Source organism: Daphnia pulex, chromosome 7 (genome assembly GCF_021134715.1).
Source record: "Daphnia pulex isolate KAP4 chromosome 7, ASM2113471v1".
Taxonomy (NCBI): Eukaryota; Metazoa; Arthropoda; class Branchiopoda; order Diplostraca; family Daphniidae; genus Daphnia; species Daphnia pulex.
The window spans coordinates 1365691-1386236 of NC_060023.1; the positions used below are offsets into that span (position 1 = coordinate 1365691).

A 20546-nucleotide genomic window follows, 5' to 3' on the forward strand; every position below is an offset into this window, starting at 1 on the left:
TCGGGTTGATGGGCTCTACATCTTCTGTATTTGAGTTCAATCTTTCCGAGAAATGTATGCAAATGTTTGTATTCAAGCAGGAGAATGTTTTCGGTTTTGCATTTTATAGCGACATCGGATAGCAGAGACTAGACGATGTGGTTTGTGGACTTGTGGTGACCCAGGTGACGCAGGCTACAAGCACTCATCTTAAAAGGAGTTTTATACTAGGAAATATTGTTCTGTTGGGTTATTCAGTTTATCAAAGTGATTTTTAGTTATCATACTCTGACTGATATAAAACGAGTGGAAAGATAAAGATTTAAGAGTTAAAAAAAAAGAAATTGAATTGATGAATTCCCAAAAGAGTAAAGAAGAGGGTTTACGGCCCGGATTACTTTTGTTTAGTCTGCACTCTGTTGTTACACCACGCTCTTGAATTCTTCTTTCCTCGCAGTGTTTTTATTATAAATGTGTTCAGTGGTTTTTTAAATACGATGTCGATCGAAGTTGATAAAAAGAAAACGGCGATGTTTACTTGTGTCTGATGGTATTTTCGAACAAAGAAATGAGTGAGACCTGAGAGGCTGAGATGTTCGAGCCCATGAAACAACTCATTTATCTTTTTCATTTAACGTTTCATTTGCTCGCGGCTTCCAGTTCAATTGTGTTAAACTTTAAGCTGCTTTAAGTCTTAAACAATGTTTATATCGAGCTGCGCATGTCGCTGATCACATTTCCCACCAACACTTTTAGTTTCTGTGGTGAAAAAGACACTGTCTGTTTGGGTTGACTGTGGAATCAGATGAGTGTTGTACTTATGAATGTAGGCAAATTTTTGAGTTTTTGGCAACTCAACCTTCCACATTTGGTTGCAGTCCTATAACCAAGGGTAGTCCAGCAAAAGCAACATAAAACATCTGATCAGTGCTCAAACACTGTTACCCGATGATAAAGAAAAGGTGAAAATATCTAAGGTAACAAAACAATTGTAATTTAAGTTTAAAAATGAGCTTTGGTACTCTTTGATTGAACATTACAATGTTTATTTTTTCGATCCAGTAGCAAGATGATTGTGCTCAAGAAACTGGAGAAAGCGTTGGTGGAGCAAACAAACTATAGTCTCCATGGCTATCCTATCTGCCGATCAGGTGGTTCTTACGACGTCGGTGTGCGGGTACGTGGGTCGGTGTGCTCGCAGCGAACGAGTGACCAGCACAGCCGCCGTCTACCCAAACATCAAGTCTACCTTCATCGATGGCTAACTCCAAGATTTCTTACTTTCCATGCATCTCCGGTAATTAGTTCAACGATTGATTTCGATTCTCTATTTCTCTCTTCCTCCTTTTTTTGTCTTTGACCAGTTGTACTTGTAACAACTTAAAAGCGGAAGTGGTTCTGAGGCACTTTCTCCTCCACCTTTTCTTGCAACAACACAAATTTATTACCTATCTATTGACGCATGTTACTAGGACTCACTTAAACGGAGTTCTATGTAAAGAAATATTGTTTTTTCTGGGCTATGCAGATTATCAAAATGATTTTTTGCATTATAGTTCTCTGAGAGCTATATAACAAGAGTGGGGAAAAAGTTTTTCGGGATACTTGGTCGATACCAGTGGGCGACGATAAATACCAAGTTATTCACTATTCAACATAAGTTTAAAAAAGAGGTAAAATAACCAATTATTTATTGGGTTTAACTCTAAAAGAAACTCACGTGAATTAGAGAATTTCTGTGATTGGCAAAAAAAAAAGTTTACTTTCACGGACTTTTTACAACGATTGGGAAAGATTTTCTTGTAAAAGCCAGCCGTTAAATGCTGGCACTTGGTACAGGATCACTCCGGTTGAAAGACGATCAATCTGCAACCAGACCTGATCTCCCGCTTGCAAATTTACCGTCGATTGTAGAACTAACGGCACTTCTTGCGTAACAACTGTGTTCGCCTCATCACTCCAACTATATCCGATTGGAATGCCATTCAGATAAATTCCTATCCCTAAAACCATCACAGAAGAAGATAAAGTTGGGTAGCCAATCATTCCGGTAAAGGAGAAGAAATAAGTTCCCGTTCGGGGCGCAGTAAATTTTCCCGATGACAAATCCATGGCCCCTCCAATGTTCAGTTTTGCTGTCGAGAAAGGAATAGGAATGTTTGTTGAATTGAATTCTTCTGAGTTTTTTGTAACCAAGAAATAGGTTGGTACTGATTGGACATCAGCGAATCCCATCCATTTTTCGAAACCTACGTATATTAAATTGTTTAATCAGTATTCAATGGTTCAATTAAATATTTTAAATTATTCATTTACAGTTAACCCAACATTCAGTTGTACGTACCCGCATCGCTGGGAAGTTTAGTAAAGTCACAGTAGACATTTTCCACCATAGCCCTTCCCATGACTGAATATAATCCAGTTAAAGTGTGTCCAATCCACCACAAATCTTCGCAGGACTTGGGCATTCCGGTGACGGCCACGTGTCCGCTACATTCTAACCTTCCCAGCGTGTATTGTCCGGAAGAGACATCCAATATGGTACGACCGAAGTTCAAGCGAGTGATTGGAAGCAAATTCTTGACGGCGATAACTCCTGCAAGGTGATATGTTTTTAACTAAAATAACAGCGGGAAAGAAATAACACTTACCATTATCAGCTAACAGTGTAGGTAGACCTGAATCGCAGTTACACTTCACGGCAGGTGATTCGACACAATTTCGGTCGATTCCGCACTGGCAGGTGTGGACGCTGGAGTTACTTCCTGACCAAAAGTATTGTGGGTTTCCATTCCTATCGTTCCACCAGGAATATGTGATGCCATTAATCTCCAACGGAGCGCTGATGCAATCATACTAACAAATTTTAATCAAAATTAAATTACTAAATTGTGCTATTATTCAAATTTAGAAGCTGGACGTACTCTAATCGATTGATGGCATTCGTTAGATAACTCTGCTAATGCCATAATCTGTCTCATAGTTGCGTTATAGTTTATGGCTTTTGAATAACAACCAGGATCAGCGCAATTTCCCACGTCAGTCTTCGATTCGGTGTCGTGTAAAATCTCTGTTGATCCTGAGGCCATGTTACAATAGACGTAAATAGGATCGTCGCCCACACCTTGGCCGTCCGGATCGATCCAGTACATTCCGGAACCTAAAGAAGGATCAGCTGCTCGGGTCTCTCTGCAGGTCCTGAGGACGTAAATTTTCCCAGAAGGTTGACCAATAGCAGAAACAGATTTGCTGCTGATTGGTTGTTGACTCTGTAAAGCAATTAGAAGGGATTCTTGATGCTGGACTTTTTCTTCCAGTTGGACGACTTTGGCCTCCAGTTGAACCACCTTTGACCCTAAATTATTCTTGAGTTCCACCTTTCAAAAAATCAGAGGTGAGATAATTTGATTTAACGAGAAAAATAATCTTTTCTTTTCTTACATAATTCTCTCGCAGCTGGTGCAGTTGTTCCTCGACAGAGAAGCCTGCTGTCAAACATGTCGAGCAAACGAAAAGTAAAAAACTCAAATGGATTCGTGAGAAACGAAACATTTTTCTCGACTCGTGAAAGTCGCGATTTTACAGGAATTAATGCAGGTATAGTGGCTCTAGGCGGATCGCCGTCTTATTTATACGAATGTAACAGCTTAAAATGCATGTTTCCTTGCGCAATCACATGATTTTACGTCCCCATGGTCTTGTGAAATATTCATGATAACATCTGTAGTAAACAAGGGGAATATCTGATTATTTTGTTTGGTTCATTTTGTTTACCTAACCCATTTTGATTGTTTAGTTTATTAATACTTGGACTTTAAGATCAATTGACTGGGAGTTTTATTCAATGCCCTTTATCGGATAAAACGTTCTAAAGTTTGATTTTGTTTCGCGCGTTTTGTAAGTAAGTCGATCAGAAAACTAAAAAGCGCTCAATTTTCCCCTTATTTTAAGTTCTAATGCATCAATCTATTTAGGATTAACCGGGATTAACTTTCTGTCGGCTGTTGGAATCACTAAAATGTTACAATCGCTGGTAGAGGGCTCACTGTTTTTCAAATGTCACTTTCAGAAAACTTAACACTCCATTGCCATTCACCAATCCATCTGTTGCTTCCACCTTTACAGACCTGTGCTGTGCAATTGACATCTTATCAGCACTCAACAAACGAAATCCAAATTGGCGAATTGACAATGAAGAAGTATTACGACGTTGAGAATATATGGTGAACTTTTCAATTTTCAAACCTGTTGAACTGAAAATAGCTACTGATCTATATCCTATTGAAAATTGAAAATAAAACCACTTTTGGTTAGGTTCTTGTGCAGAAAAAAGAAAATAACAACGAGGGTTGACGACTTCTTTTCGCTTGGGAAATGGAAGCCTGCTGGGAAAGGATAGCCCTTGATACCTGTTTAGGAGCTTTGGAAGGTAAATAAAAAGTACTCATGGCACATTATTATCAGTAATCTCAGCACTCGCAATTAAACTCACTTTGAGATAATCCTCAAAGGAATCTGCGTTTGAAATTGTATAAATTGATTGATCGCAGGAATGAAAACAAATATCTTTTTGATTATTTAGTAAATTTGACTATTGTTTTACATAATTGAAATCCTGCTGAGACTCATCATTCTTAGAAATGTAGTCAACTGCCTGTTTTGTTTAAACCCAAATCAACAAGAAATTGATAATTTTATTGTTTGCTTTTTTTTTATTAATTTTTTGTTTTAGTTCCTGGGCGACTCTTATGGACGATCTATACTTTATTAGGTTATTGGGATGACGCAAGTGCACAGAAATGCCTCCTTAAAGATTCCGGTGAGAGGTGCAATTCCAAATCCTTAACATAATCACAACGAGATTATAAATGATATCTTGTTTAAGACGTTGGCAGTCCTTTCGTGACGTGTTGTCCATTCATGATGCAGTCCCGGTCTACCTCCAAGATGAAATTTCGATTGTGTCCGACAGATGACAGGTACAAACAACAAACATCAACCGCCGTGTAACGTTTCGTTTTAACCGGGAATCCTTTTTCATTAACGGTTGCGTGTTGTTCCGATATTTATAGACATGCAAATGCTGTCGTACATTGAACTGGGATTCAAAGCACGTGCCATGCCAGTCGGCACGTTATAAATAGATGTTATTGTTGTGGGATTCTAACCGCTGGACGTGCTACTGCAGCTCAATTTGCGCCTGAATGGGTAAACACGAACACATAGCATTGTCGTTAACACATGTTCCAATTGATCGCCTCAAACGAGAAAATGTGAATTTAAATAAAGTGTTTGCGTTCACGATAGCTCATTTACCGTTCCTGTAGTAACGAATGCGCATATGCAGTAACGACTCCTTTGTTTGTTTGTGTCATACGCTCACGAATTTCTTTTCGGTGTCAGAATTCTTAGATTCAACACGATCAACGACAAGCAGTATCTTCTTATGAACTCTCACACTACGAGGAAAGAACCAGTTTTGCCAATGTCGGACCATGGAAGCCTCCGTCAAAGACATCCGGCTACAGACATGGCCGAACTGTGGCGCCTTTAACGGATGTCTCCGCCCAACCCCTTTAACTTCATCGATGATGGCCGACTCCAAGATTTCTTACTTTCCAAATTCGTCTCCGGTAAGTAGTTCAACGATTGATTTCGCTTCCCTATTTCTTTTCCCCTCCTTTATTTTGTCTTTGACCAGTTGTACTTGTAACAACTTAAAAGCGGAAGTGCTTCTGAGGCACTTTCTCCTCCACCTTTTCTTTCATCAACACAAATTTATTACCTATCTATTGACACAGCTGACGCAAGCTACTAGCACTCATTAATACGGAGTTCTGTGTTTAGAAATATTGTACTGAAGGGTTATGCAGTTTATCAAAATGATTATTAGTTATTATAGTCTGACTGATATAACAAGAGTAGGGAAAATGTTTTTCGTAAAAACTGAATGATCGATGATAATAATCGTTTATTTTGCAAGGGATCCACTAGAATTTGAAACGGAGGGTAAATGAATTATTACTTTATTGGATTGAATATAGGGGGTGTAGATCAGGAAACACATTAACTTTAAATCTGACTTTCTACAGCGATTGGGAAAGATTTTCTTGTAGAAGCCAACCGGTAAACGATCGCACAGAATGCATGGCCACTCCTGCTGTAATCCCAGTAATCTGCAACCAGATCTGATCTCCCTCTTGCAAATTAACCGTAGATTGTACAACTACCGGAACTTCTTGCGAAGCAACTGTGTTGGCCTCATCATCCCAACTATTTCCGATTTCGACGCCGTTCAAAAAAATGCCTACTACTAAATAAGACACAGAGGAAGATAAAGTTGGGAAGCCAATCATTCCGGTAAAGGAGAAGAAATAAGTCCCCGTTCGGGGTGCAGTAAATTTTCCCGATGACAAATCCATGGCCCCTCCAATGTTCAATTTCTCAGTCGTGTAGGAGATCGACATATTTAATGAATTGAATGTTTCATTCTTCGTAACCAAGAAGTAGGTTGGTACTGTTTGGACGTCAACGAATCCCATCTTTTTTTCGAAACCTTCGTATATTGAATTGTTGAAATTATTATGATGATGTTTCATTAGAATATTAATTGGTTCAATCGAACAGTGAGTTACTACTGTACACACCTGCTTCGCTGGGAAGTTTAGTAAAGTCACAGTAGACATTTTCCACCATAGCTGTGCCCATGACTGAATATAATCCAGTTAAAGTGTGTCCGATCCACCACAAATCTTCGCAGGACTTGGCCATTCCGGTGACGGCCATCTGTCCGCTACATTCTAACCTTCCCAGCGTATATTGGCCGGAAGATCCCTCCAATATGGTACGTCCGAAGTTCAAGCGCGTGATTGGTAATACATTCTTGTCGCTGATGACTCCTTCAAGGTTAAACATTTAATAATAAAATTACTAAAATAACAGCGAAAAATAATTAACACCGTTTAATTTAACACTCACCGCTATCAGATAAAAGTGTAGGTAAACTGGAATCGCAGTTACACGTCACGGCAGGTGATTCAACACAATTTCCATCCAATCCGCACTGGCAGACGTGGACGCTGGAGTTACTTCCTGACCAAAAGTATTGCGGATTTTCATTCCTATCGTCCCACCAGGAATATGTGATGCCATTAATCTCCAACGGTGCGCTGATGCAATCGTACTAACACATTTTTATCACAATTAAATAAGAATTATGTAATTATTCAAATTTAGAAACTGAACTAACTCTAATCGATTGATGACATTCGTTAGATAACTCAGCTAATGCCACAATCTGTCTCATAGTTGCGTTGTACTTGATGGCTTTTGTATAACAACCAGGATCAGCGCAATTTCCCACGTCGGTCTTCGATTCGGTGTCGTGTAAAATCTCTGTTGTTCCTGTGGCCATGTTACAAAAGACGTAAATAGAATCGTCTCCTACACCTTGGCCGTCCGGATCGATCCAGTACATTCCGGAACCTAAAGAAGGATCGGCTGCTCGGGTCTCTCTGCAGGTCCTTAGGACGTAAATTTTCCCAGAAGGTTGAGTGGTAGCAGAAACAGATTTGCTTTTGATTGGTTGTTGACTCTGTAAAGCAATTAGGAGCGATTCTTGATGCTGGACTTTTTCTTCCAGTTGAACGACTTTGGCCTCCAGTTGAACCACCTTTGACTCTAAATTATTTTTGAGCTCCATCTTTCACAAAATCAGAGGTGAGATAATTAGAATTAACGAGATAAATATCTTATTTAGTAATAATGTAATAACTATAATATTAAATTTCTTACATAATTCTCTCTCAGCTGGTTCAGTTGTTCCTCGACCGGGAAGCCTGCGGACAAACATGTCGAGCAAACGAAAAGTAAAAAACTCAAATGGTAACGTGAGAGAGACATTTTGTTTGTCTCAAGTCGTAATTTTACTCGCAAGTACTATTTTACGGAGGAATTAGTGTGCACTCTGGACGAGTTACCTTTCTTATTTATAGGGAAAAGCATGCCGTGCACGTACTCGTGATGCGCAATTGTTTGATTAGACGTTCCATATTGATTTTTACGATAAAATCTATTGTAAGCAAGGGGAATTTTTGTATAATGAGTTTCTTTAGTTTACTCTATCCTATTTTATTTGCTTCGTGTCAAGTTGAGCTTAAGAGTTATTGAAAGGGAATTTTTTTTAGTCTTTTATCGATCGAAAGCTTAAGTAAATCATGAGTCAAATCGATAAGCAGTCAAGAAAGTACACAGCGCTGATTTTTTAAATTTTATGAGTTTTCTAATGCGAAAAGCTATTTAGGTTTAACCTGTATTAATTTTCTCGTTGATTGTTTAGATTATGAAATTTTTACAACCGCCGGTAGAGGAAGGGCTTACTGTTGTCCAGATGTCAGTTTCAGAGTTTAGACGGTTTCAGAAAACCTAACACTTTTGTGAGACCCGTGCTGTGCAATTGACATCTTATCAGCACTCACCCAACGAAATCCAAATTGACATTGAAGAAGTATAACGACGTTGAGAATATATGGTAAACTTTTCAAACCTCTTGAACTGAAAATAGCTACTGATCTATATCCTATTGAAAATTGAAAATAAAACCACTTTTGGTTAGGTTCTTATGCAGAAAAAAAAAATAACGACGACGGTTGACTCGAACTTCTTTTCGCTTGGGGAATGGAAGCCTGCTAGGAAGGATTTACCCTTGATACCTGAATAGACACTTGTAAGTAACGACTCTTTTGTTTGTTCATGCTGCCTTAAACTCACGAATTTCTTTTTTGGTCTCAAAATTCTTAGATTCAACACGAGCAACGACAACCAGTATTTTCTTGTGAACTCTCACACTACAAGAAAAGGAACAGTTTTGCCAATGTCGGAACTTGGAAGCCTCCGTCAAAGACATCCGGCTACAGACATGGCCGAACTTTGGCGCCTTTGACGGATGTTCCCGCTCAACCCCGATTCGTAGTTTCAGAATAATACGGTATGGGGGACCTTACTGTGGAGTACGTCAGTCATCTGCTCTAAAATCGCAAGGTAAGCCGTAAATAAGCTATTGATTTCGCTTCTTTATTCCTACGTCTTAACTTTTCTCCCCAAATTTACCTTTAGTTGTCAACTCATTGAACGTAACGTAGAGGAACAGATGTGATCTAGAAATGTTATCATTTAGAACTGATAGCTATTTTAGCTATTTTAGACGACTTGGCAATTTTTGAAGTAACGTTCGGTCTTAACCCACGATCGGCGCCCGTAATTAAAGAAAGCTCAATTCCTTCGAGACTGTCATCAGCATTATATCATACGATTTTTAATTACCGATGGGCCTTTATAGTCACCTCTTTTGCCTGTGCTACAACACTCTGTATTTGTACCATTCTCGATCTTCATAATACTACGACTAGTGGACTCGGAAGGAATTCGCTTGTATTCGTAGTGCTAGTATACGTGAAACTGCGACGGTACTTTCTTTTATCTTGCTCAGCTTGAATCCGTAATTTCTAAATCGTTGCCGGAATGACCACAACATCAGTGATCCAGCTGTGATGATGCTTAAAATCAGAAAAATTGATATGTAGCATTACTTAATAAAATGCAATTTTTTAAAATATATTGTGAGTCTCCATAGCGTAGTGGTTAAGGCACTAGGCATATGTACTGACCAATGAAAACTGAATACAAAACTATCATAATTGAGGTTTGGTTACGTTAACCGAAAGTAGTGGCTCACAGATGCCGAGATGGTTCCAATCGAAAAATCGAAAATCGAAAATTCGAAATATGGTTAGTAAATTGGTTGCAATTAGGTAGCTGCCTTGACTATACTGATTGATTATATTAGTCAGATTATTACGAAAATCCGGACGATAACCTCACTGAAATAAAAGGTTCAAATTCTTGAACATGCAAAACTTTTTTGAATCCTAATAATTATTTAATACATTTTTTTTCGATGGTTTCTATGTTTTATAATTTTAAAATATGTATTTCGGTTACTTCCTGGATTAAGTTTAACAAAAATTATTCCGTTTTCGGAATACCGGTTTCAGCAGCAGGTGTTCTACTTGGATTAGCGAATCACCGCCCTCTGCTGTGTCGGGCAGGTACACGTCGCTTCCAACACGATGTCTGTCGACGTGGACGAGTATTTGTTGGATAACAAAAAACACAGATCTATTTTGGAAAACACTCGACAAAGTAATCGTTACCATTTTTCCTGTTCGGGATATAATCGCGAACCTTCCAGGCTTCCATGTGTATTAATAGTGGACTCTATTTGAATAATAAGACATTAAAAGGGAAAGTTAACCTAATAAACATATTGAAACAAAACTGCTTTATTAAAAAGAAATGTGTGATTTCTATTCAAATTTTGGTGCCCAAACCGCCCAAACGGAAATAGATTTTGTAATCGATAGTTAATTAAACTTGTATAAGATCTTAGAGATATTTGATTCATTTCCAAATTTTGAAGGGAATCTATTTTTAGTCCTTGTTCTAATTTTAACTTTTCTAGTGTTATACTGCCATCAAGTCCTTTTATTTATTTTCAAAAAGAAAATTCCCAAAGGGGCGAAGAAGAGGGTTTACCATTACCCGTATTACTTTGGCTTTTGTTTTCAACGGTAGTCTGCTGCTGCACGGAGTGCACGCTGTTGTTATTTGTTAACTTATCATGCCATGAGGAGAACAGAAATCTTATCTTGCTGATCATTTCTTGTTTTCGAATTCTAAAATCAAGTACTTGTTTTCTCGTAGCATTGTTTTTTTGGTTGCGTTCATTTCTTTTTTAAACGATGTCGATCGAAGTTGAAAAAAAGAAAGACGGTGTTACTTATTGTGTGACATGGAAAACATTAAAAAGCCTCCTATTTTCGAACAGAGAAATCGATGAAATGTTCGAATTGAACACCCCAGGAAGCAACTTTTCATTTAAAGTCTCATTTACTCATGGTTTTCAGTTCAATTTTTTAAGTTTTAACACTGTTTGCATCGAACTGCGTTTGTCGCTAATCAAATGCTCGAGCAACATTTCTAGTCTGTGTGGAGGAAAAGACGCCATCTTTAATTGTGACCATAATCTGCCTTGCTGTGTTTGGGTTACAATCAACGATGAAGAGGAAAGAAGAATAAATCTGGAAAAAGCTGTTGGATTAGATGAGTGGACTTCAGGAAAATTTAGTATTAAAACTTTTGGCAACCCCACCTTCCACCTTTGGTTGCAGTTTGCAAAACAGCTGACGGACACCCAGAAAACACCATTAGCCGAAGATAAGGACAATGTGAAAGTTCCCAAGGTAAAAAATATTGTAATTCAAGTGTGAATAGTGTTTGCTTCAATCCCGTTTTAATGTTGCAATGTATTTACTAATAATTTATATCTATAGTCCAAGGAGTTCTGTCGTGGCAAGCTGATTGCACTCGAGCAACTGGAGAAAGTGTTTGTCGAGCAAACGAACTGCGATGTCGAATTCTTGTTCGAAGACGAGGAGAAAATCGGTGGCCATATTTCCATCTTGGCTGCCAGAAGTCCCGTTTTCTCTGCCATGTTTTACCACAACCTTCGAGAGTCCGAGACGGGCAAAGTCTTCGTCCAAGACATCCGGCCACAGATTTTCAAGGAGATGCTACATTACATTTACTCCGGCCAGACTTTGGCTCCTTTGACGGACGTCATTGCTCAACCCCTGTTCGTAGTTTCAGACAAATACGATATCGAGGACCTGAAGGAGAAGTGCGTTCGTTATCTGCTGAGAAGCGTTCGGAAGAGTAATGCCGTTGACTTGTTGGTCTGGGCAAATCTTCATTCGGTGGAGAAAATCGAAGAAGCAGCTCTTGACTTTGTGGCCAGAAATTTCAAAATCATTTGTCACTCGAATGAATGGGAGAACCTGATGAAGAACTATCCGGAGCTTGGATTCCTGGTGACTCGACGCTATGCTTCTGTTTAAGAAATACGCCAGCCGAAGAGTTTTGTATAACTTTAAATGGTCAGACATTTGTCGTTTATTTGTGTACTTTTAAATGTTTGAAGCTTCATCGATAATAAATACGATTTCTTTTTTACTTAAATTATGTGCTTTCCAGCGGTTCCAGCGTCACCACCAAAATCCACATGTGTTCACGATCCTCGCAATAACAACACGTACAGCATGATACTGGACACTTAAGCAAGGTATTGGTCTGACTCTGAATTATTAGATTTCTAAGGTAATTAGAAATCCGATTAAATGTTTATTCTTCCACGGTTGATTGCTTCGTGCAGATTTGCTTTTTATCGCACGGTCAGCTAGTATGGCATCCGCATCCCTGAATAGTGAGTTTCACGAAATCTTTTCTTTTGGTGGTTGTTATTGCCAATCGATAATACGACGCGCTGTAAGTTAATCACATTTAATTCTTGAGAAATTAACAGTATCCTTTGTACGAAAGTGTGATGGTAACCAGTGACGTAGTTGTCCATTTAGTCCAGTGTTAACATTTTGAGAACTTATTGGCCTAGAAAAGAGAAATATTTAAAAAATAGCCGACTGTCCTTCAAACGGTTCGAAATGGAAAATTTATTCATTCACCGAAGAAACGAGTCAAATGACTCTGATGTCAATTGGTGTAAAGTGAGTTTTAAGCCCCGTAACCATTTGGTATTCATTTTGATGTATTCATTTTGATGTATTCATTTTGATATTGGTTTTTTTTTGTAGACCCATCCCCAGCGACGTCAACCTGCAGAAGGAAAGGCCAGTTTTCCTTCAATCGAAGGTCATGGAGATCATTACGTGTCATGCAATGGTGAAGAGGTTGGGTAAGAACCGGTGAAAACGACACGTGTTGCACCATTATCAAGCAGGTGCAATAGCCGCAAGGCTTAGGGGGTGAGGGTGAGAAAAAAATCGTATAAAAGGAGAGAGAAAATGCCATAGAAAGCAGTCGAGTGAGGATCTCCGACACGGCAACAACTGCTCTCTTCGTCGTAATATCAGTTCGCCATCATTGGTAAGGATTCAATTTTATATCGAGTCGTGAATCAATTATATTTTGTTGTTAGTTGAATATGACCAGTTATATTTGAAAACTAATTTACAAATCGTTTATTGTTTAGTTGATAATGGCGTTGTGTTGCTGTTGGGTGTTGTATCGTTGATGTCGACCATGAGAGAGATAAGGCGATAAATCGACAGATTATCTCCAACACGACAACAATTGCCTTCTTCGTGGTATTACCAGTTTTCAATCACGGGTAAATATTTTGTATTTTTACATAGTTTTGTATCAATTTATTCTATTTCTATGTGACAATATGCTCTTTATAATTGAACATTGTCTAGTAAACTATGCCGTCGTGCTGCACTACACACATCAACTTATGCTGCTCCGAGCTACTACACCGAAGCCTCGTTGAAGTATTATCCTTCCCCGAGCTACGCTACCAAAGCGCATGTGTACACCACCGAGGCTCCCGAGTACTACACCACCGAGGCTCCCGAGTACTACACCACCGAGGCTCCCGAGTGCTACGCAACTACGTATGCTGCCCATCCTACTTCACCGAGACTCCTAAGTACTATTCTGCTCCCAGCTACTGCTTTGAGGCTCCAGCTTAGTACACCACCAAAGCGATCGAATATTACACAGAAGCGCCCAAGTACGATAGAAATCAGTCGAGTGAGTATCTTCGACACACAACACGGCAGCCCCGAAGTTTCGTATTAACTTCGTTTCAAACAGTGGAACAGCAAAGAGCGAAGGTGAGCTCTTTATTATTGCAATTTTGTGGAACATGTACTAATGACATGTTTTTCTTCCTATGCTCTCTTTCGAACAAGACGAATTCTATTGCAATCCCGTTGAATTGAACGGCAAAGATAAAGGTGGCGTAGCAGTCGTACGTGGACACCGACATTGTCGGTCGGAGAGCCGAACTTGACGATGGCCGTACCATCACCTACGACAAGTGCCTTATTGCCACAGGTAAACATTTTATGCCAAACGAAGTTCATCTTTAAAAGTCTCAACGATTACTCCTTTATGGAATGTTGAACAACTTTGATAATCTACGCAACTTATTCTCTCTATGCAATTTATTTCTTTGGTTACGAATCGCTCAAAAATGGCCTTTATTTTCTTGTAGGTGGTAAACGAAAATCTTTTCCAATCCCTGAATGGTGCCCTCAAAGATGCCCTCGAGCACGTAACGCTGTTCCGCAACATCGATGGCGGTAACATAGGCCGAGTCCTCCCTAAATATTTGAGCCAATGGACAACCGAGAAGGTGAAAACGGAAAGTGTTTGTGTTGCTCAAAGCTAATGTTGAGGGTGCAATTTTGTTAGACTACAAGGTTGCATTGACCTTAAATGATGGTCAAAAGGTAAACAGTTATTTCAGTACATGTTTTAGCGATGTTAATTAAAATCTGGAATTCATTTCAGCAGATTTAAACTGACCAGTCGTCGCTGTTGTCGGTTGGGACGCAAACACGGATTTGGCTGTCGCTTCTGGTTTGGAAATAGATTCCAATTTTGGTGGTTATCGAGTCAATACCGGGCTTGAAGCACGATCGAACGTCTGGTAGGTAAGAATCCTTGAACATTTATTTCATATAAATTGTAATACTTTTGACTAAAACTTAACCAACATTGACTGCTCTGATGTTGTTGTTAGATGGTATATGAAGTTCTTGTTAAATTAGATTCTAACTATTATGTATGGACTTTATTTTTTATTAGGCTGGAGATGTTGCGTTCTTTTGTGATATCAAATTGCGGAATTGGGTCGTCGTCGTATGGAACATCATCACTATGCTGTTGTATCAGGGCGATTGGCTGGAGAGAACAACACTGTCAACGGAACATGGATGAACAATTGCAGTACACTGTCACCAAGTGCATTCTTCGTCCTATTATCAGTACGTAATCGGGTAAATATTCTGTTTCATGGAGTTTGTATCAATTATTTGTTTTTATCTGTTAATGTACCGTATTGAATATTAATGTTCAAATCATTTACCGCCTATTTGATTGTAATGTCGTGCTGTTGCCGTTTGTCGTATCGTTGAAGGTCGGGTCGATCACTGGTGTAACCATGTCTCCTAGGTATGGCGTATACCAAAGCACCACGCCGCCGCCTTGCTACACAACAACATTCGCACCAACCGGTTACTACACTGAGGACCATAATTACTACACCACCAAGGCTCCAGAGTATTACACCATCACCTAAGATTCTGAGTACTACACCGAGGCTTCCAAACACTACACCACCAAGTCACCGGAGTACTACACGTATGTTGCCACAGCTTATACACCGAGGCTCCCAAGTATTACTCAGTTCCTAGCTACTACACTGAGGCTCCAACTAATTACACCACCAAAGCGGCTGAACCGAGCCGTCCAAGTACTACACCACCAAGGCTCCAGAGTATTACACCACAACTTATGCTTCCCCGAGCCACTACACCGAAGCCCCGAAGTATTACTCTGCCCCAAGCTACACAACTACAACTGAGGTGGCCAAGTATTACGCAGCCCCGACTTACTACACACCGGCTGCTCCTTCGTACTACGTTGAACAGGAATACTACACCGAGGCTCCAGTTTACTACACCGCAACCCACGCTACACCTAGTTACCACACCGAGGCCCCTTAGTACTACGCTACCAATGCATCTGAGTATTATACCACTACTTACGCTGCTCCGAACTATTACTCTATCCCGAGTTACTACACCACTAAGGTACCTGAATATTTCACCACACCCTACGCTTCTCCAACTTACTACAGAGACGTTTCTAAATACTAGAGTCGAATTTTCAATTTTCAATCATGTTCAAATTTGTCGGTCATATCTTGATAGTTACTAGTCACTGGGAATTGTTGATCTTTAATGAGAAAATAAATTTTATTAACCTGGGTAATCATTTTGAATGACTTCTCTTGCCACCTAAAAGCCTTTTGACATTGCGACGTTTTCTGAATTTTGTTGGATCTTTACTATTTCGCATGTTGGAGTGGAGAAGACTATTGCCCTAGTCACTCTGCCTTCGGACGTATTCTGGTGCTTGGCCAAACTTCATTTAGTGGGCAATTTAAGAAAGAAATATACTGTGGTGTTAACTAAAAAATTTTGATAACAGCTCTGTTTTTAACTTTAGTTGGCGTAACAATTAAGTTGCAGATAATGTTTGGTTTCTCATAGAAGTTTATTTGAGGAGTTTGGAGTTTATCAGTCACTTGCCTTTAACTTATGTAAAACTTCAAAGTTGTAAAATATACAAGTCGTGAACTAAACTTTTTTTATTATAAGTTATGAGACACAACAAACAAAAACATTAAAAGGAATTGCTTTATTGTCCCACCTCCACCCACAATTCCACCACATTTTACAATCACATACATACATACATACACTTATAAGTTAACCCGTTGGCTGCCACGCCATACAACCCTTAGGTTGCTCTCTACTACTCTACGCGCCACGTCTGAAGGATCCGTGACCAAAGTGGGACTTGCCATTGCTGACAAGTCCGGGCTGACACGGTGACAGGAGAATCCATCACCGCATCGACAAGGGGGAAGTCCCTATAGTGCATTGCCAAACAGGCGCCTATCGGCGCGGCCCATGCTAAGGAGCGGGGAGAACAAAGGCGTGGCAGACAACGGGTTAACTAACACAAACACAAACATATTACCAACAACAAATGATGATCCGCGCTGACACTTTGGAGATACCGGCGACGTTATGGTGTCCATCTTCTCGAAATTTCCTCTGCATTACCTTAATAAAGAGACAACAGTTCTTATTTACTGACATGCCAAGTTACATAATACAGAAAGAAACAATAATCAGGTTTTTTAGCTCAAAGATTTTAAATATGCAATTTTTTAAAGTTTAAATCAAGCTTGCAATGTTGAGAACTGTTAACAGAACAAAGCTCACTTGCTAGTCTTTTTAAAAAAATTCCGGAAGTATACCGGAAGTAACCACAGCGCCTCAACCATTGAGCTGTCGTCAAAATAAATCACATATTCGTGATCCCCATGAAATTTGGGGTCGATTAGGTGGGATTTAAACGAAATCCAAAATTTGGCCAAAATCGAGAATTTTCCTGAACATAGTTCAGGAAAATTTTCGAAACCGGAAGTACGCAAACGTAAAAAACAGAACATGAACTTTACCACAAATTTGACGGGGATCACGAATATCTGGTTCTTTCGTACGTCAGATGAATATTTACTAAACTACTGACAGAAATGAGAAAACCGGAAGTAGAAAAAAAACTCATTTTTAAAAATCTAACAAGTGAGCTTTGTTGGGGGAATAGTTATCGTCAATTATTACTACAAAATTACCACAAAAAACGGTCGATAAACTTTTAAAGAGATGTGCAAAGTTACTGAAACTGACTGTTTTGACAGCTGCAAATGATCGAAAAGCCATCTAGCGTTAGAAAAAAGAAACGTCTAAGTAAAACACTTCGTTTGCGCGTAAGAAGGGCCCGATTTAGAAATTATTACACAGACACAGAGTTTAAAGCAAGTAGAATATTAGTAGATAATCTACGAAAATAAGTAAATTGTCGGGTACCTGGGCATAATCCCGTGGTGAGTGACTGCAGGTGTGTAACAGCAAAGGGTAGCGACCACTGAAGTGTTCCAACTCGTCGGTGAAGTAAGACAAGTTGTACCAGCAAAAGCAGTGAAGCTAGATGAGCGTACGTCGGGAAGATAAGGATGGAGCAGAACGTTGCTGGATGTCTTTCTTCCTTCATGAAGGTCAGCATTGGCTTTAGGATTTATAACGTGCTCTGTAAAAAAATGTATTGCATTAATGAATTGAAAATATAACAGTTAATAAAGCATTTCAATCTTTACCTACACTAAGAAGCTCACTGAAGTTTTCGTGATAAAAAACCGCAAAAATGGAAATCACAGCAACCATCAGCCTTACTCCTTAGGTTGAGGTAAATTTCCTGATGATAAAAAATGGCATGAAGTATTGCAGTAGCGTGGTGATGGGTTATATTGATGCCTACCTTGATCATATGGGCGAATGGTGCTGAATTTGGCATTTGACGTGGTGTGGTAGCAGTAATGGGGAAATACCTTGTCTCCACACATTTTTATTCCACAATATGTGAGCTTCCAACATGAGTTTTAGGCTTTTGAGTTTTGACAACATGATGGGCCTATTGGATGGAAAGTGACTGAGGGCTAAGTCAACTTGTTGGAACAACTGACAGCATGCATCTAGAATTTCAAAGAAATAAGTTGTTACAATATAAAAATAAGGAAATTAGGTCAAGATAAACCTTCATATGATACGAAGTTCAATTTGGTATATGAAATCACAGGATTATAAGTATTAATTAGCATCCAACTGTTTCGTTCGTTATTATGCCTCGTTTACGATGTAATAACAACAATGGCGACACTAGCGACATCTGGTAATGAGTTTGGAATCCTAAGTTGGTTGCAATATTATTTTTTTTAAACCCGACAATAGCACTCCACCGAAAATAAAAACCCAATATTTTATTTAAAAAATACCCGACAAACGACAATAGAACTCCAGTGCTCGACAGTAGAACTCCCCATGCGACAATAGAACTCCGATAATTTGAGCTTCGACTGTGCAACAAACTTCAAAACTCATTACCAGATGTCGCTAGTGTCGCCCTTGTTGTTTTTACATCGTAAACGAGGCTAAATGGGCGAAACAATTTGATGCTAATTAATACTTATATTCCTTTGATTTCATATACCAAATTGAACTTCGTATCATACGTAGGTTTATCTTGACCCAATTTTCTTATTTTTATACTGTACTAACTTATTTCTTCAAATTTTAGATGCATGCTGTCCAGTCATTCCAAATAGTTGACTTAGCGCTCAGTCACTTTCCCTCCAATAGACCCATCATGTTGTCAAAAGCCTAAAACTCATGTTGGAAGCTCACATATCGTGGAATACAAATGTGTGGAGACAAGGTATTTCTCCATTACTGCTACCACACCAACCACGTCAAATGCCTTACTAAATTCAGCAACATTCACCCATATGATAAAGGTAAGCATCAATGTAACCTATCACCTCGCTACTGCAATACTTCATGACACTTTCTTTAGCATCAGGAAATTTACCTCAACCTAAGGAGTAAGGCTGTTGGTTGCTGTGATTTCTATTTTTGCGGTTTTTTATCATGAAAACTTCAGTGTGCTTGTTAGTATAGGTAAAGATTGAAATGCTTTAGTAACTGTTATATTTTCAATTCATTAATGCAATACATTTTTTTTTACATAGCACATAATAGATCCTTAAGCCAATGCTGACCTTTGTCCATGAAGGAAGAGGGACATCCAGCAACGTTCTGCTCCATCCTTATCTTCGCGACGTACGCTCATCTAGCTTCACTGCTTTTGCTGCTACAACTTGTCTTACTTCACCGACGAGTTATTGGAACACTTCAGTGGTCGCTACCTCCTTTGCTGTTACACACCTGCAGTTACTCACCACGGGATTACGCCCAGGTACCCAACAATTGACTTACTTTCGTAGGTTATCTACCAATAGTCTAGTTGCGTTAAATTCTGTCTGTGTAATAGTTTCCAAAATCAGGCCCTTCTTACGCGCAAACAAAGTTTTACTTTGACGTTTCTTTTTTCTAACGCTAGATGGCTTTTTGAAAATTTGCAGCTGTCAAAACAGTCAGTTTCATTACTTTGAACATCTTTTAAAACATTTATTGGCAGTTATTTTGTTGAAGTATTTAGTGATAACTAACGATAACTATTCCCCCAACAAAGCTCACTTGTTAGGTTTTCGATATTTGATTTTTTATTTCTACTTCCGGTTTATTCATTTCAGTCTGTAGTTTAGTAAATATTCATCTGACGTACGAAAGAACCACATATTCGTGATCCCCGTCAAATTTGTGGTAAAGTTCATGTTCTGTTTTTTACGTTTGCGTACTTCCGGTTTCGAAAATTTTCCTGAACTATATTTTGGCCAAATTTTGGATTTCGTTTAAATCCCACCTAATCGACCCCAAATTTCATGGGGATCACGAATATGTGATTTATTTTGACGACAGCTCGATGGTTGAGGCGCTGTGGTTACTTCCGGTATACTTCCGGAATTTTTTTTTAAGACTAGCAAGTGAGCTTTGTTATGTTTACAGTTCTCAACATTGCAAGCTTGATTTAAACTTTAAAAAATTGCATATTTAAATATTTGAGCTAAAAAACCCTGATTATTTTTTCTATCTGTATTATGTAACTTTTATTGGCATGTCACTAAATAAGATTTGTTTTCTCTTTAATCAGGTAATGCAGAAGAGACGTCGAGAAGATGGACACCAAAACAACGCCGGTATCTCTAAAATGTCAGCGTGGATCATCATTTGTTGTTAGTAACATGTTTGTGTTTGTGTAAGTTAACCCGTTGTCTGCCACGCCTTTGTTCTCCCCTAGCTCCTTTGCACGGGCTGCGTGCGCTGTTCGGTCTCGTGGTTTTCATGCCGCGGGGTTGGAAAGTCGCACCAGCCCAAAACTTGCCGCAAGGCGCCTGT

The 20546-nt window shown here is 39.1% G+C and overlaps 2 protein-coding genes and 3 long non-coding RNA genes across 14 annotated transcripts; 3 read left to right on the forward strand and 2 right to left on the reverse strand.

The window, feature by feature from the left end:
* Positions 1-1720: 1720 nt before the first annotated feature.
* On the reverse strand, positions 1721-7938 carry LOC124197111. Of its 2 annotated transcripts, none has more exons than XM_046592404.1 (5): positions 7774-7938; positions 2904-3356; positions 2631-2835; positions 2324-2575; positions 1721-2228 (listed from the first exon to the last, which is right to left on the reverse strand). In XM_046592404.1, exons 1-5 carry the CDS (start codon positions 7879-7881, stop codon positions 1756-1758), a joined length of 1491 nt encoding a protein of 496 aa, XP_046448360.1. In that variant the 5' UTR covers positions 7882-7938; the 3' UTR covers positions 1721-1755. The 2 variants fall into 2 exon arrangements, with proteins under 2 accessions (XP_046448360.1, XP_046448358.1); XM_046592402.1 differs by lacking the exon at positions 7774-7938 and adding an exon at positions 3421-3619.
* LOC124197130 lies at positions 3706-9086 on the forward strand. The gene is made up of 11 exons (XR_006875995.1): positions 3706-3880; positions 3954-4202; positions 4294-4408; positions 4712-4798; positions 4865-4958; positions 5383-6885; positions 6967-7698; positions 7789-7863; positions 8318-8509; positions 8594-8704; positions 8779-9086. It is a non-coding gene; the product is annotated as an uncharacterized LOC124197130 (long non-coding RNA).
* Positions 9087-10602: 1516 nt separating this feature from the next.
* LOC124197115 (speckle-type POZ protein-like) lies at positions 10603-15894 on the forward strand. 9 transcript variants are annotated; one of them, XR_006875983.1, is made up of 13 exons: positions 10608-11279; positions 11370-11972; positions 12070-12157; positions 12248-12596; positions 12684-12975; positions 13082-13219; positions 13308-13727; positions 13806-13950; positions 14111-14251; positions 14311-14348; positions 14410-14552; positions 14707-14897; positions 15038-15894. XR_006875983.1 is itself a non-coding variant. In XM_046592415.1 (2 exons), the coding sequence occupies exons 1-2, from the start codon at positions 10779-10781 to the stop codon at positions 11931-11933; spliced, it is 1065 nt and encodes a 354-aa protein (XP_046448371.1). In that variant the 5' UTR covers positions 10603-10778; the 3' UTR covers positions 11934-12054. The 9 variants fall into 9 exon arrangements, 1 of the variants encoding a protein (XP_046448371.1); XR_006875982.1 differs by having other exon boundaries at positions 14413-14552; XR_006875980.1 differs by having other exon boundaries at positions 12248-12360; positions 12438-12596; positions 14111-14348; positions 14413-14552.
* A 1853-nt stretch (positions 15895-17747) lies between these two features.
* On the reverse strand, positions 17748-18063 carry LOC124197136. The gene is made up of 3 exons (XR_006876004.1): positions 18013-18063; positions 17852-17949; positions 17748-17784 (listed from the first exon to the last, which is right to left on the reverse strand). It is a non-coding gene; the product is annotated as an uncharacterized LOC124197136 (long non-coding RNA).
* Positions 18064-18998: 935 nt separating this feature from the next.
* On the forward strand, positions 18999-19335 carry LOC124197137. Its single transcript, XR_006876005.1, has 3 exons — positions 18999-19045; positions 19105-19208; positions 19280-19335. It is a non-coding gene; the product is annotated as an uncharacterized LOC124197137 (long non-coding RNA).
* Positions 19336-20546: the final 1211 nt, after the last annotated feature.